General features: G+C 31.4%; 1 protein-coding gene across 1 annotated transcript in view; it reads left to right on the forward strand.

The window, feature by feature from the left end:
- LOC106717288 (alpha-mannosidase 2) overlaps nt 1-15,948 on the forward strand; it is a 56,686-nt gene that overhangs the window by 29,419 nt on the left and 11,319 nt on the right. The window contains exons 3-4 of the mRNA XM_045685984.1: nt 10,865-10,944; nt 13,812-13,895. Of these exons, the coding sequence (XP_045541940.1) occupies nt 10,865-10,944; nt 13,812-13,895 (164 nt within the window). The remainder of the gene's footprint in view (nt 1-10,864; nt 10,945-13,811; nt 13,896-15,948) is intronic.

Consider the following 15,948-nt stretch of genomic DNA (forward strand, 5'->3'; position numbering starts at 1 on the left):
CAAGTGTCTGCAAGTGGCTTATGAATAACTTTCTATGCAATATGCAATATCATGGGCTTTTATTTTTCATTGTTAGTGTACTTTCATCCACATTCTTTGTAGGAGCTACAACGATTATAATATAAGTGAGGTAGCGTATTGCTCATTTACATGTTACAAAATGTACAAAAAAATATGGCTAAGGTGGGTTACAAGTATAGTATATATACTTAAATCACAATAAGTTGTCTTCTTCTTTTATTTATTACGAGTACATTACGAGCTTCTGCACGCTACTCCTTCCGTTCAAGTAGCCAATGTGTTCTTCCAGACTACGTTCTACATCTTTGCCAAATTTCAAGATCCGTTGATCCGTTCCGGAGATACCTCAACACACATCCATCTATTCTCTAAACTTACACATTTATAACATTAGTAAAATTTTCATCACCGCACAGTTGTTGTATCTTTGCTTTTAAAGTGCTAGTAACCAGTTACATTTTGTATTTAAATTTTCACTATGGCCACGAATCACGAACGAAAAATAAAACTAGTAGAGTATTTTATAGGTAGTTGAGCTTTTCGCGTCGGGTCGACGTAGAGATTGGTGCATTTTACTGAACGTGTATTTCAAGTGCCATTGGCATATTCCGTAGCGTTGTTTTGAAGAATGTTTATGTTTAAACACAAATACTTTTTTTCGATCATTATTCAACAATAAAGTGATCATTGCAGAGACAAATATTTTATGAACAAAACTTCTTTAAAAGTTATTAGCCTTTACAAATGCAGAGTCCGTTGTACTTTAAAGTAAATAATAATACAAAAATATAATAATAAAATTTAAAATTTTTCAACGAACTCGTTGTCTACGTGTATTTCTAGTGAACTCATATATTGATTTGATGTATTCTATTATCGCAAAATATTTTAAATGCGAGAAATGAGTATGGTTTTATATTTAAATAGTAAGTTCGGTGCTTAATTTCCAAGTAATGTATTATAACTTGTCTCTTAAGGTACTCCCGAGACGTAAAAAATGAATTGTAGTCTTACATTCTAATCTTACTTCTTACTAGTATTATAAATGTGAATTTTTAGATGGATGGATGTTTGTTTGAAGGTATTTCCTAATGGCTGAACGAATCTTGATGAAATTTGGTACTGATGTAGAATATAGTCAAGAAGAGCACAAAGGCTACTTATATTTTTAATTCCGCGCGGAAGAATTCACGGGCGACAGTTAGTATTTTATATTACTAGAACAATTCACGCTTCGTTGGTTGCACCGCACGACAATGTAGCCATTGCTATCTCCTAGATACAACTACGCATGTTTGTTAGCTTTTGTTTTGAAAGAACCCTTATTCTTTCCAGAACAAATTATTTTATGTATGCGTCTACATACTCTTGCTTTTGTTTCACTTTACGTTGACTTAAAAAAACTGTCTCTTTGTATTCCTCCGTTTTTATGCTTTTTAAATACTTTACGCTTCATCACTTTATACCAGATTCTGCTCATATAATAAAATTGTTAACTAAAAAAAGTTCATTACATAACATTATTAGATAATTGATTAATTTATCACCACTTAAGAATACTTCCTTAAAGGTCGAAGATGCATGCAGTAAGAAATCGGCGCTTCCTTATAATTATTTGAATAGCTTGTAAGCTTCTTTCCTACAAATGTATAAATATTTATTCAATTAGCTTTTCTTCAAACTATTCAATTTAAATTAATACATTTAAATTCAATATGCATCATCACGACTTAATACGCATTTGACTGCCAGCCGCGCGGTTCATTCGATAACCGCACTCGCATCAATAAAGCCGCATGATAATTAAATGATTACGATCTTATTCCAATTTTCACGCTTTCCCTCAATATCATTAAAGCTGTTTAAATATTGTTGTTGCATGAAAGGGTGTATAAAATGTTTGTGTTCCATGTGAACAATAAAATATATAAAAACCAGAATAAAAAGTATAAAACAATACAACCTTCTTATACTCGTATGCAAAGAAAATTCTTCTCTGGATATAATTTAAGATATGAAAGGGCAGAAGTGAGACAGGTCGGCGACGTCATAAGTAAATAAAAGTCTTTCACAGGAGGTAAATGACATTTTAGGTATATTGTTAAGGCCAAGCCACCAATAAAAATTTAAATTTCAAGAAACAATAAAAGTAAAATTGTGTAACGTTGTCGATGCGATCTGCTATTAAAATTAATTAATTAATATTTGTGTTTAAATTTACATTTAAATGAAGTAATTAAATTTTCGCGGTAGATATAATTATGTTGTAAACCGTTTTCAGAATGTAATAAATCTGCAGTTCCATTGGTTATTTAATGTTTGCATAGCAAATACGAGTAAAATCCATGGTTAGTCCGAACGCATTTCATTTATTAAACCAAATTAGTTAATCGTATATTAAACAGTTATGGACAACATCGAACAGCGACTTTTCCAGGTACCCCTTTTAATTATAATTATACGTTTGATGCAATAAATATTATATGTAGGCAGGTTATGTCTCTCAGACCACTGTCGATTATATTTTTATGATAAATACCTTTAATGGCTATAGCTCTATAGATTTTCTTTAAATTCACGGCTTTAAAAAAATATTGAAGTGAAAACGTTTTGCTATTTTTGGTGTTCGATTCTTCAATTGACTCGGATCAATTAAAAAAATGGATTTGTAATATTGATTGATTTGACATTATGAATTTGTAAATTCTTAGATCTTTCTTTCCATGCCGTGCTACGTTCTTCTGGATAATCAATTATCATCATTATACAAAATTGTCTTTAGTTATCAGTCTTGCATATTGCATTATACGAGTACTACTCGTCGTACTGTATATCGTATATTTTGGAACCTCTGTTCTGATTTAATTGGGTTTCATGTTGGAACAGTTGATCACAGTTGCCACAGATCACATACGTGCTCCTGCAACCTGTAAAAATACAGGCGAATTGCAAACTTTTTTTAATTCTTTTATACCTGGTCGCCATTTTGTGTATTTAAGAATTACAGTTTCTAACACTATCTTTGACTACGAATGTTGTGCTATTTACGAATCATATCATCATGACTTACACAAACATTTTAAATATTAATAAAGTTCCGATCAGCTCGATTGTCAAATGAAAGCAAAGTCGAAGCAAAATGATTGCTATAAAAATTTTATTAAAAAAACCAGCAACATCAAATTGAAGCCAACTCAATTAAGTAATCAGTTCACACTCAGAATCTCGGTCCTTGCAAAGTTGATTAAAATATTTCCAACGCGGTTGCAAGCTTCAATCGTTTGCTAAAGCAAAGATCAATTTGCATTTATTTATCAAACACTCCGACGATTTATTTGTATGAAATTATTTTAATAGCTGATCTTATGGACTTAAGAAACATTTCTATTGCTTCTTATGTTTTCTAATGAGCAAATGCATAACAATTGTTGTTTACAAAACCATTATGCATAAACCGAAACTTAATTAGTAGCCTATGTGTTCTTCCAGGCTATGATCTACATCTATATCAAATTTCACCGAGATCTGTTACGCCGTTCTGGAGATACCTTCAAACATTGACCAATCCATCCATCCATCTCAACATTCGCATTTATAATATTAGTAAGATTACGATTTGATAACGACGTATCAAATAAGTAACTTAAATGATGTTTCCAATTGAGAGAAGAATTTGTGATAAAGCAATTGATATAGGCGCAATAACGTTGTAGTAGTAATCCGATTATTTGCCCCTTTGTGCATTCACAACCGGAACTAGTTAGAATACATAGCTGCCCAATTTGTTACGTTACATATCTTGCAACTATACAAGACTAAGTTATTATTTAAAACATAGACCAACTTGAATAAAAAGTTTTCGTAAATGTACCTATATATACGTTATTAATACTAATAATTTATTACTTCGGTTAAACCATTTTTTTATTATAATTTCGTCAATTTGAAACTAAGTTTGGATAATTATAGTTCATTCTGTTATAATAATAATAAGGTATCGTATAAATGGTAGAACAAAAAGCAATTCTAAACTTAAATCAATATTCGAAAACGTTTTAACTGTCATGGTAAATAATTAGGTACTATAACTTGCCTACCAGTTCAAGACAATTGTTTTAAAAAATATTTCAGTGTATCAAATAAATAAGTAATACCTTAAAAGTAAATCACCAACATTAGACGGAGCATTTACTTATAGACCGAAATCAATATTCGATCTTTTATCTGAAATTGTTCTCGTTTTTACTTGCAATAACATCATTTGTTTTGTGGGAGTAACCTTACTATAATTATTTAACAGTCTAAATAATAGACAAATAAACAATTATTCCAAATATACGCGTAAATCTTGCTTCTTACTAATATTATAAATGCGAATGTTTAGATGAACGGATGTTTGGTACAAGGATCTCCAAAACGGCTGCATGGTGTTGATGAAATTTGGCACAAATGTAGAACATAGAATGTAGAACACATAGGCTACTTATTAAGTTTTTTTAGTTCCGTGCGGAAGGAGTCGCGGGCGACAGCTAATCATTGCATATATTTAAAGATCATGTAAACCGTAGTTATGCGAGACGGGTCAACGGTACGGCGACCTACATGTATGAATTTATCCGCATTTACAGTGACCTAAAGAACACTTGAAGTCCGCAATTAACAATACAATGTATTAGAAATTAAACATGACGTTGAACTTTTATACCATAAAAATTTACTAAACTGATACTGCATTGCTATCCTTTACATTTTCTTTAGAAAAAAAAAAGAGTTTACAACACGTTTTATACAAATAATATACATTCGGTGTCGAGACCCTTGGTCCGTGGGGTCCTAGCGCTAGAAAGCTTTTTAAGGAAATAGCAAAAAGGTTAGTCGACATCACAGGAGACCGAAGAGCTGGCAGCTACCTCGGACAAAGAATTAGTTTAGCTATTCAAAGGGGGAACGCTGCCAGTATCTTCGGAACCTTGCCTAAAGGGACTCCTTTTAATGATATATTTTAGCTTTTATATTATATTTAAGATAGTTGATAACATATTTATTTCTTTTTTCATTTTGTGTTGTAAACGTATTTCCCAGAACACATAATATGATGTATAATCTAAATAATAAATTTAAATTTAAATATTAAATTTACTATAGTAATATCGTAAACATTTAACAAACACAGTCTGTAATATAATTTTAGAATGAAAACACTGGAATGTCAATACTCAATTTCCAGTACAGCGTTAATATTCGAGACGTCGAAGGTAATGCCATTTGAACAATATCTGTCCTGATTGGCACATGATAGCACGTATCCCAGTATTAGATTAACGTAGAACTATATGTCTAATCACTTGTATTTGATGCTTTCATTGTATGTATGCTATCTATACGAGTATACTGACTGAACAATTTTTTCATTACTACATTTTTCAATACTCTTTGACATGGACTCACATTGATTATACTCAATTCCTGAAGCGTCATCAACATACATAATTCTATACTTTGATTTACTGGTTGGATCAAGCTTTGATTTTACCTTTTGATATTCGCGTGCGTTGTTATACAAAGGACTAAAAGAGGTATGTGTAAGTGCCAAAGTTTGGAGTGGCGAGTCATCGAGTCAAGAGACTGTTCGAAAACAGTGTAGCGCTTTACACATTGGAATGTATTCCCACTCACAACCCTTTTATCTGAAATGAAATATTTCTTTTAATTTTTTAATAATTCAAGCTATTTACTCATCTATTAATATGTTCCTATTTTTTCATACTAAAATAGTACACGGATGAAAGTGTAAAATAAAAAATAAACCATATATATATATATATTAAAAATATGAGCCAATCTCAATGAAAAGTGCTTTTTCATTCTGTTCACTCCATTTTATATTCAATCGGCGTTTGCCTAAATGTGTGCCTTTACGTGGAAAATAAATACTTTTAGTTTAAATTTTAGAATTGTAAACAGAAAACTATATCGCAATGGATTTTGAGAGCCCTGTTTTATATCAATATTGTAGTAAAAATTATTTCCCCTTATATTTCGATCTAAAGTTTTTTTTTGCTAGATAAAAAAGTTATATATTAAAATAGACTATATATAATCATAAAGTAGACTATTTTTTCCAGGTTTATCTGAAATAACAATAGGTGTTTGAGATGCCAATTCTGAACGTTGCGTTGTAATTAACGTTTCAGGACAGTAGCAAGTTTGACGTTTTAGTCATAAGTTAAAAATACCATTAATTACTATTTGAAAAGCGTGAAGTTTGTAGTCAAAGGGTCACTCAATCATAAATCGAGTACGCCTCAAATTAAACTGGACTACATAAAATTGATTGGTTGACGTCTATCCGAGACCAGCAAACCAGACATATTTTATCAACGTATTATTTTTGGCTCTAAAAATTGACGCTTCCGTCACCTTTATTCAAAACTAGCTTTTACCCGCGACTCCGTCCGCGCGGAATAAAAAATAGAAAACGGAGTAAAAATTATCCTATGTCCGTTTCCTGGTTCTAAGCTACCTCTAGCCCACCAATTTTCAGTCAAATCGATTCAGCCGTTCTTGAGTTATAAATAGTGTAACTAACACGAATTTCTTTTATATATATAGATGTCATCCCTTTCAGTGTCTTTGACAAAACATCCAAGCGTCACGTGGAATTGTACTGTAACAAATTTGGTTCATTTATATAAGACATTTCCATACCAAAAAGGAATACTTTTACTGCTTCATTTTCTTGTAAATATAGTAAAGCTACCAGAGAGGTAATAAATTCAAAAAAGGTTAAAATAATCGGAGATTGTTTAATGCACAACAAATTAGTTTCATGCTGGTAGTATACGACGACGTACCGGAAATAATGCAGTTATTATCTTTGTTATATGGCAATATTACGCCGGGCACGTGGTACGATGATTGGTGTTGTTTGCTTGGGAACCACCAATACTCATTGAATCCATTTTGTATGGAAATAATTACAATGTAAGTGATTACTAATCTGATACTTTCAGTGCATCTGAAGTGAAAGAAAATTGAGTTTTTCTTGTATGATAAAAGTACTGAAACAAGTATGACATTCTTCTCGATTTAAATGTCATCCAAAACGAATTAAGGTGCCTTTATATCATGGTTTAATTAGTTAAATCTTTTTGTTTATACGTAAAAATACATGAAAAAGGGAACAATGACGTGATTAACAAAATAGTAAATTCTAGTAGTCCTAAGAGCCTTTACCTGTTAGGAGCAACATACACAAGAAGCTTCAAGCAGACTATTTATCGATAGCTTTTAACAAACGGCCTGCTAGTAGCTTTGTCTCTGCTAAAGTATGCTACGTCATGCTGTTTGCTTTAAATTCTCCGTGTATGTAGCCACACTTATATTTGTACAAAGAACCGGGAAGAATGTAATCAAAACTACCTTGAACGCAAACGAGTTAACAGGCAGAATCAACTTTTATTAGTGTTGTTAGTGTCAATAGGATGATGGCAGGTATTTTTTTTTATTGTATTGGCACTAGGGCTGTTTTTTTCCTATTGTATAATAGCACTATGCAACTGCATGTAATCTACTAAATAAATTCCGAGTCCCCTCCCTCTTTAGAGTTACGACTGATGAGCGCAACGTACATTTACACTTCCATGATTACATTTTCATTTTATAGAAAATAATAAATAAAAAAACTACACCTCTTCGCAACAGCAGTAGCAGTTTTACAAGCTGGTTGAGGTGTAAAAAGATGCATAAAATGTACTCTTATAATCTTTATCTAATCCTATATTATTCTCTTAATAATTTCTGTTTTATCTTGAACCTATATATATCTTGTATTGTGATTAGATAATTTCAATAATTTACCTGACTTTAAATATTGTCAAAATGGGAAGGGTATTTACCTGTCTGCTTTTGTGGAACTATTGCCACTCTTAACAACTTAAACTACTACTGGTTTTTCGTTGTTGGGTCAACCACAATGTTGGTTTTTATCGTATTGATTCATCGTTAAAACATTCATGTAGAGACAGTCTTTGAGCGATTGTAGCATTTTGTTAGCAGATCGGGTAAGCTGTTTTGGAGATACCTTCTAAAAACATCCATTCATCCATTGATTTCCATCAATCTATCTATAATATTAGTATATTCACACTGTATTCACATTTATAATATTAGTATGATGTTTTGGACCTAAAAATGGTCGTTCACCACTTTTGACAAAGTTATGGTATGAAGTTCCGAGGACATAAGAAAAGGTTTGTGTCTAAAATATGCATTTTTCGTAACTCTTTTTTTTAATTTATTTTTTTTAATTTTCATAAGAATTGTGACTATACGAGTTGACGTTATTATAAGGGCGTTAAACAATAATATTAAGAAAAAAACAAAGCCTGGCTGATTAGCTAAATTTTTCGAGAAAGGATATATTTTTAGGATTTCTTTTTATAAGAAACCAAATAAAAGAATGTCTCTGTTTGTCAATTATTTGGACGAAACAGCGTTCAGTCACGATCACGTTTAATATGGACTTTACTAATTGTATTGTAAATGCTATTGATTGGAGATAATAAATAGTTCGCCTTACTTAGCTAATGATGTTTGATTTCATAGACCCATGGTCTATTTGTATTTGTTGTATTTACTATGTGATTATAATATCATATAAGCCAATTGTTATGTTAGGACGCTGTTTACTGTTATTTAGTGATGTATTATAATAGATTGAGAATGGTTGGGAATCAATTTTCATCATGATTATTCCAAATATCTCAGATAATTGTACTACTATACTTGTAGAAAACTCAGTAAAACATCTGAGAATTTACGAAAATGTTACAGGAAAAAAATCAAGTCGTCTGAACTACCTACTGTATGTGTTATAGTTCGTTTTGATTGCGTTATTTTATATCGTTGGTAATTAAACGACGTCTTGCAAGAAGACTAACAGTTTGGATGGATGTCCCTCGAAATTTCTATTAAATTGCTCCGACTTGTCGATTGTTCGACCCTTGCCGGTAGATTATACATGAGTGAGGAGTGAATAGTGACGTAAATTGTCTTTTAACTACTCTACGCTTACCTACTCTGGTCTTGCAACGATGATTAAAGCATACAATAATCGCTTGACTTTGTTTGGTTCAGATGTTTTCTCATAAAGGTGGTTCCTACGGCTTAAAGTCGGCTTATTCATAAACTTTGTTTTGTTTTCAAACTAAAACTTTCAGCAATTCTGGAAAAGAAAAAGAAAGTTTATTGAATTGTTTAAACTTTCGTGAGACGTTATAATACATTAAGAACGGCTTAACTCTCGTATGATCTTCCGGTGACGGCACCGACTAGTTTCAGACCCGTCGGGGGTTCATCTTAAGGGCGAGTGTTTATATTGAGATCTTAGCGGTCGCGTCGCGTCTCGCACTGAGAGACTCGTGACGCCAAATTAGTCGTTGCCGTCACAGGAAGATTATACGTGAGTTTAGCCGTTCTTAATTAATTTAAGAAAGTTTACATTTAAATTTGACGCAATCGTAATGCTCACACTCATTCTCTTAATTTTTATTCATAATTCATAATTACGCTATTTAACTTTTTAATTTCGTAAAGTAAAAAAGTTATTGTCAAATGGCCGGTTTCGGCTATAAGTGCTATATCTACGATGACTCACCAAAGCCTACGTATCTACCGACCTTTTTCAGTGCAAAATTGGTTCCAATGCATTTTTAAGCTACTTTTTTATCCCGGTTATAAATCCCGCAGTCAAGGAACAACTTTGTATGTTTTGAAAGTTAAGTTAAGTGCATTATACACTGAACTATTGTGAAGTATAAAAGATTAATAACAATAACGAAGGAAAAATATTATGACTAAGAAAAATATAATTCAAAGTAATATCTTAAAAGGGCGTTGGGGGATTATACCTCAGTAGCCTCTGAAGATAACTGTCTGTCGTTAATTAATTAGTTCATCGTAGTAGATTGGAGCTACTTTTTTCTATTAAAACTTAGTGATAAAGTCTTACTTTGCTCAGCGCGTACTCGGCGTATTTCAAGGTATGGTTATCGTCACTTAATCGATTATGGAAGTTAATGAGTGTAATATTATGCAACAAGCGTTACATCGATCTCAAGCGTTAAAAGCTGTCGTCGACGTTGTTTTAGTCTAAAGTGAAGGCAGGTCTAAGATTGTCGTAAATTCAGTAAAAAATGGATAAGATATTTTGTTTCGATTTTCTATCTTACTTCATACTAATATTTTAAATGCGAATGTTTGTTAGAAGGTGTCACATTTAATTATCACTGCGACATACATTGTGTTGCAGTCCTGAAATGATTTCTTAATTTCTATGTTCACCCTCAGGGAGTGGGCATTTTTATCTTCAGGCACCCAACTTCGTGACTGCGGCACGTGTAGATATGAAGTGCAAGCTCGCACGCATCGCGTGAATGTTGTCGCTCAATAAATACACATTACTTTGACGAAACGTTTATAATGAACCTATTTTTCTGTTGCATTTTACACAAACACCACGGAAATAAAAATGAGATATAATCTTTATCGCTATAAAATTAACAGTGTCGATTTCATGTGTTTCCGCTCTATTTAACTAGAAGGTTGGTTACAGTCACGGTTATAATGCGGATACAATGTGCGTTAAATGTTCGTTCGGAAAACTAAACATTATAAAATCAATAGTCATCATATCAATAAAACATTTTATTTCGTTGTTGATTGATTTATAGAATTTGTTAAAATTATAAAATAACGTACTTGGTCTACTAAAATAACATATTGTAGATAGGTTTAATATTTATTATAATTTCCATTTAAAATGTTATTTTTTTCTTTTCAGGTAATTCTTTGGTGAACACCGTAAACGACGAACTCAAACCTCCGCGATCCATTGTACCAGAGCCTCGTCAGATTGATAAAGTAAGTGCTGCGAAAAAGAGATGACTTAATATTTCTTATGAATTTATAAAATATATGTTATTTCTGTACCTTATAAGTTATTTAAAAAACATCGAATCAAACATAAAATATTAAACGACCCATAACTCAGATTACGTGTTTCCTAAAATAAGTACTAATTTTTTTATGAAGCATTATTAATTAATTATTACTATATCTATAACTTTTTTATATAATTAATTTAACTATTACAATATTATTTATTATATCTTACTATGGATGTTTCTATTTAACGTTATTCTCGTGAAGGCTACTTTTTTATAGGATTATTTTATATCAAGTATCGTCTTTGTGTAACTCTTTCAATTTTCTTGATTGAAAATCCCATTCAATAAATAGCAAGATAATGTAATTGCTTCTGCGTAATTTATATAATTAATAAAATTGGAGAGTCTGTATGTACTATCTACTTTTTTCTCTACGCTGCCGAAGCGAGCAGCCATTATTATAGAATAATAACATAATCTCGAATATATCTATCTATCTATCTTATATATATAAAAGAAAGTTGTGTTAGTTACACCATTTATAACTCAAGAACGGCTGAATCGATTTGATTGAAAATTGGTGGGCAGGTAGCTTAGAACCAGGAAACGGACATAGGATATTTTTTATCCCGTTTTCTATTTTTCATTCCGCGCGGACGGAGTCGCGGGTAAAAGCTAGTATATATATAAAAGAAAGTTGTGTTAGTTACACCATTTATAACTCAAGAACGGCTCAATCGATTTGACTGAAAATTGGTGGGCAGGTAGCTTAGAACCAGGAATAGGACATAGGATAATTTTTACCCCGTTTTCTCTTTTTTTTTTTTTATTCTGCGCGGACGGAGTCGCGGGAAAAAGCTAGTATATATATAAAAGAAAGTCGTGTTAGTTACACTATTTATAACTCAAGAACGGCTGAATCGATTTGACTGAAAATTGGTGGGCAGGTAGATTAGAACCAGGAAACGGACATAGGATAATTTTTACCCCGTTTTCTATTTTTTATTCCGCGCGGACGGAGTCGCGGGTAAAAGCTAGTTATATTAATAAAAGAAATCAATGTTAGTTTTTAATAATTTTCAGTATACATTTTAGATCAATACATTGGACCATCCAAATAGTTTGAATGTCTTCTTACTATGGTTTAATATTCTGAAATTTTGAATCACCTTATGTCGCGAGATTCTGAAATGCGGTCCCATGATCTCGAAATCGTTCGAAATTGTTCGCTGAACAAATCTTTTGGACAAACAAATTTTTTGGAAATAAAATCGCCGTTTTTTTTTGCTCCGTTATAGCAATACATTCAAACAACAAACTTATTAGAACTCAATAAAAATAGTTGAAATAGTTTCAAAAAACAAGAGAAATATAAATTAAAAGGTGTTGTAGAGAAAGTTTGCACAATTTTCCTACTAATTTTCCAGGTTTCATTAACCAATCCCTTTCGTTAGCCAATATACGGCTTATTTACCTTCAAGCGCATTCGCATCGATTTACATATGTGAAGGCCTTTCAGCAATTCAATTGATTTCCTTGTGTATCTTGATGAATAAAGGATGAGCTAGTCACAATACTATACCTGTCCAAATGGTGAGAGTATAAACTCACTGAGTCTATATACAGATTTTACTTTAGGTCTTAAGTAACTTAGTAGTTAGTAACTTAATAGTTCATAAAATCAATTGAAGTTTAAGGTACTTTATACTTCACTTGCATTGAATTTACACAATTATAAACGACTCTATAATCGATCTGCAAATATTTCTAACCTAAAGTATTTTAAATTAATATTAGCGTATTTAAAATATTATATCGATAATACGAATAACCTTCATCTATAATAAAATATACTATGTATTCAGCGTGTACTAGAATTTCGGAAAATCAGCCATTTACGAACCGTCTAAGTTTCATAGCAGCATACAAAAATTAAAATGTGTAAGTGTACATGCATTTACTATAAAATTAATAGCACGAACTTAAATCTTGATTAAAATATATCCAGTTGCATTCAATTACATCGAATTGTATACTCATGTACACAATGTTACTTTGTTCGACGCGCCATTGAATTGAATCCGTACTGTTCTACAAAACTTTGTCTTGACTCGATGCGGACAATTTAATTTAGGTTTACATTGCCATTAGGGAAGCTTCAATTGTTAAATGTATAGAAGCCACTAAATATCTAGTGATAGCAAAGTTTACAGCCCGACTGACAGGGAAATGTTGTCTTCTTGTATATATCCAACCAAATCTTTTGTTGAATGTTTGCTTTTGTTTGAAACCTAAACGGTTGGATCGATTTTGGCAAGTGAGTCAGTCGGTTTTATTGTCTTTATTTATCTAAGTACTTGTCTGCTATATGTTAGTGTAATGATTATCACTAAAAGAAAAAAATACAACATTTGCAACCGAGTCATGCGATAGTTAAATGTAAAAAAAAATAAAAGACAATTTTATCGAGACATTAGAATAAACGTAATTGAATAATTTAAATTGCATTATAATAACAAAAACTTAAATAAAAACAGTTATTTATCTCATTAATGTAAGTGTGACCACGAATGCAATGTCTATTTCTAACTTTTGCTTGCGGTTCACTTCGTGGTAAAAGTTTTCCTGCAATACTAGTTCCTTATTCGAATTCGAAACCCTTGCTATATCAGTTCTGAAGTTAATCAAATTATCCGTGCAATATTAATTTATTTGAAGATTTTCTAAATGGAAACTACGTATCGCGTTCATGCTATTCGTACAAGGTACCTAGAAAATCATACTAAACATACTTATTTAATTGAATTTAAATCAACTTATAAGCATACTTTTTATTTATAGGTAAAAGAAGAACAATGTCCGATTATGAAGGAGAGCGTTGCCGACATTGATACTGTTTCCATCTTCCCATCGTTCGATTTCCAGGTAAGTTGCTAATAAATGGATGTGCTTACGGTATATACTCTGGTAATCTAAATATTCGGCTCAATATTTTTTGCGGATGTATTTGTAGCAGGGTTGAGGCTTACTGACTACATACTAGGTGACACATAAGAGCATCGTAAGCATCTGCTTAAAGTTGTATGCAAAACAAACGTAAGTACACAAATAAGACAAACAACTTCTTCCAGCAGTATATTGTTAACAGGGCAATAATGATAAATAAAACAAGAAACGTATTAAAAGATTCCAATTTTTTCTTCCGACAATAGCCAGTGCTCATTTTTAGTAAAGTATGCGTCGCTTTTGGAAAATATGCAATGTAAACTGGATTAAAAGTGAGACGTGCTTTTTGTTTTTTTTATTTTTTTAACGTCTTTGATTGGAGTAATAAAAAAAAACTGTCAGGGAGAGCGAAGATAGCCCAGTATTATTCCACAATATTTATAGTTTTGTGGTACATTTTACTGAGAATCTACAACCTCAAACGTGGGCTTTTGGCACGGTAATTATAACGCCTTCTATTAGAAAATTTGAAAATTATAAGGTATGTATAATATCATATATCAATCAAGATAGAAATCTTTTGTTCTTTATAAGTATCTATCAGTGAAATTTCTCTACTAAAATTGTTGTCTAAAGATATTGTTTTTTTTTTTTAATGACAATGAGAGGAGAATTAATGATAATTCAACCTTACACTGTTTAAACGAAACCAATGCATCGCATTAAACCACGTCTAATTAATTTTTATGTAAATTTTTTTTTGCATCTCAATTCGCTAATTGTTTTCACAAAAATTTTATTTCGGACCACAATAATAACTGAACTAAAAGTTTCAATATTCGTGCCATTCTAAAAGTTATTAAAATTGCAGAGACATGTTTAAAAAGGAGAGTCCAAAATGAATGCGCGATTGAAAATTAATCCCAAATATTCGTACAAACTATATTTTATAACAGTTCATTTTTGTGACATGTCATTGTATGATGAATATTTTATGATTACTTTAAAACTTTTGAATACAAATATAAAAATAATTCTATATTCAAACGAGCCTTGTAAAGTCCTAAGTTTTATTTAAGCATCATTTTTGTATTAGTTAGAATACTTTGATAAGGCAAAGAGTTGAATAAACACATGATTGAATTTATTTAATTTGCATAACATACTTCTTATTGAAAGTCTGCGTTTCCCAGTATGTACTTTAAATTACACTTTACAAAGCAAATACTTGGAACCTCATTAGTGACTAAAGAGTATATTTCTGTACGGTCAGAAGCGTAATTTACTGAAGTAAATCAAAATAAGAAAATATATTGAAGCGGGAACTTTTATACGACTAAGGTGAATTCAAGTTTCCATATGGCGCTTATCATTTTAAACAAAAAAGTTTTTACATAAATTAAAATTAAATCTCCCTTTTACTTATAGCAGTTACTGTAAGAAAAGGGAATCGGTAAGTTTAAACTTTCCCCATGATTTTCATTCAACGGAATAAAAAGTTAACATTAAAATACTTTGAAAACTAGTACATAAAAAATTAGATGGCGTTCAAAAGTCAAAGATTTCCAAGTCTTTGATCTCTTCGTCTAGGCCAAAGATCAAATCTTAGTTTTCTTATCCTTATTTACAGTTGAGCGGGAGAGGACGGTCTTTTTACCGCAACTTTAAATAACTTTTATTTTTAATTTGAGTTAGCGCTTGACTGGGAAATCTCCTGGTAATACAAGCAGTAATACTGTGGAAAGCTATCGTATATTGACAAAGCTTTTATTGCTATTTGCTATATTATCTGTATGAGTCATTTATATTTGTTTCATATTCATTTATTTAAATATTTAATATACGGTTTTTATTAATTATACATTTTGTAAAAAATAATAACAAAATACATTTTATAAAAATTAATACACCACCGGTTGCGGAATGCCATCACTCAAGCAAACAGTTGTCAAGACTGGAGAGACCTCTCACACCTCTTCACAATGTAACGGTTTCCAAAATAACTGCCTTTTGTATCGTGCTCTTAATCCAA

This window comes from Papilio machaon, chromosome Z, assembly GCF_912999745.1.
Source record: "Papilio machaon chromosome Z, ilPapMach1.1, whole genome shotgun sequence".
NCBI classification, from domain to species: Eukaryota; Metazoa; Arthropoda; class Insecta; order Lepidoptera; family Papilionidae; genus Papilio; species Papilio machaon.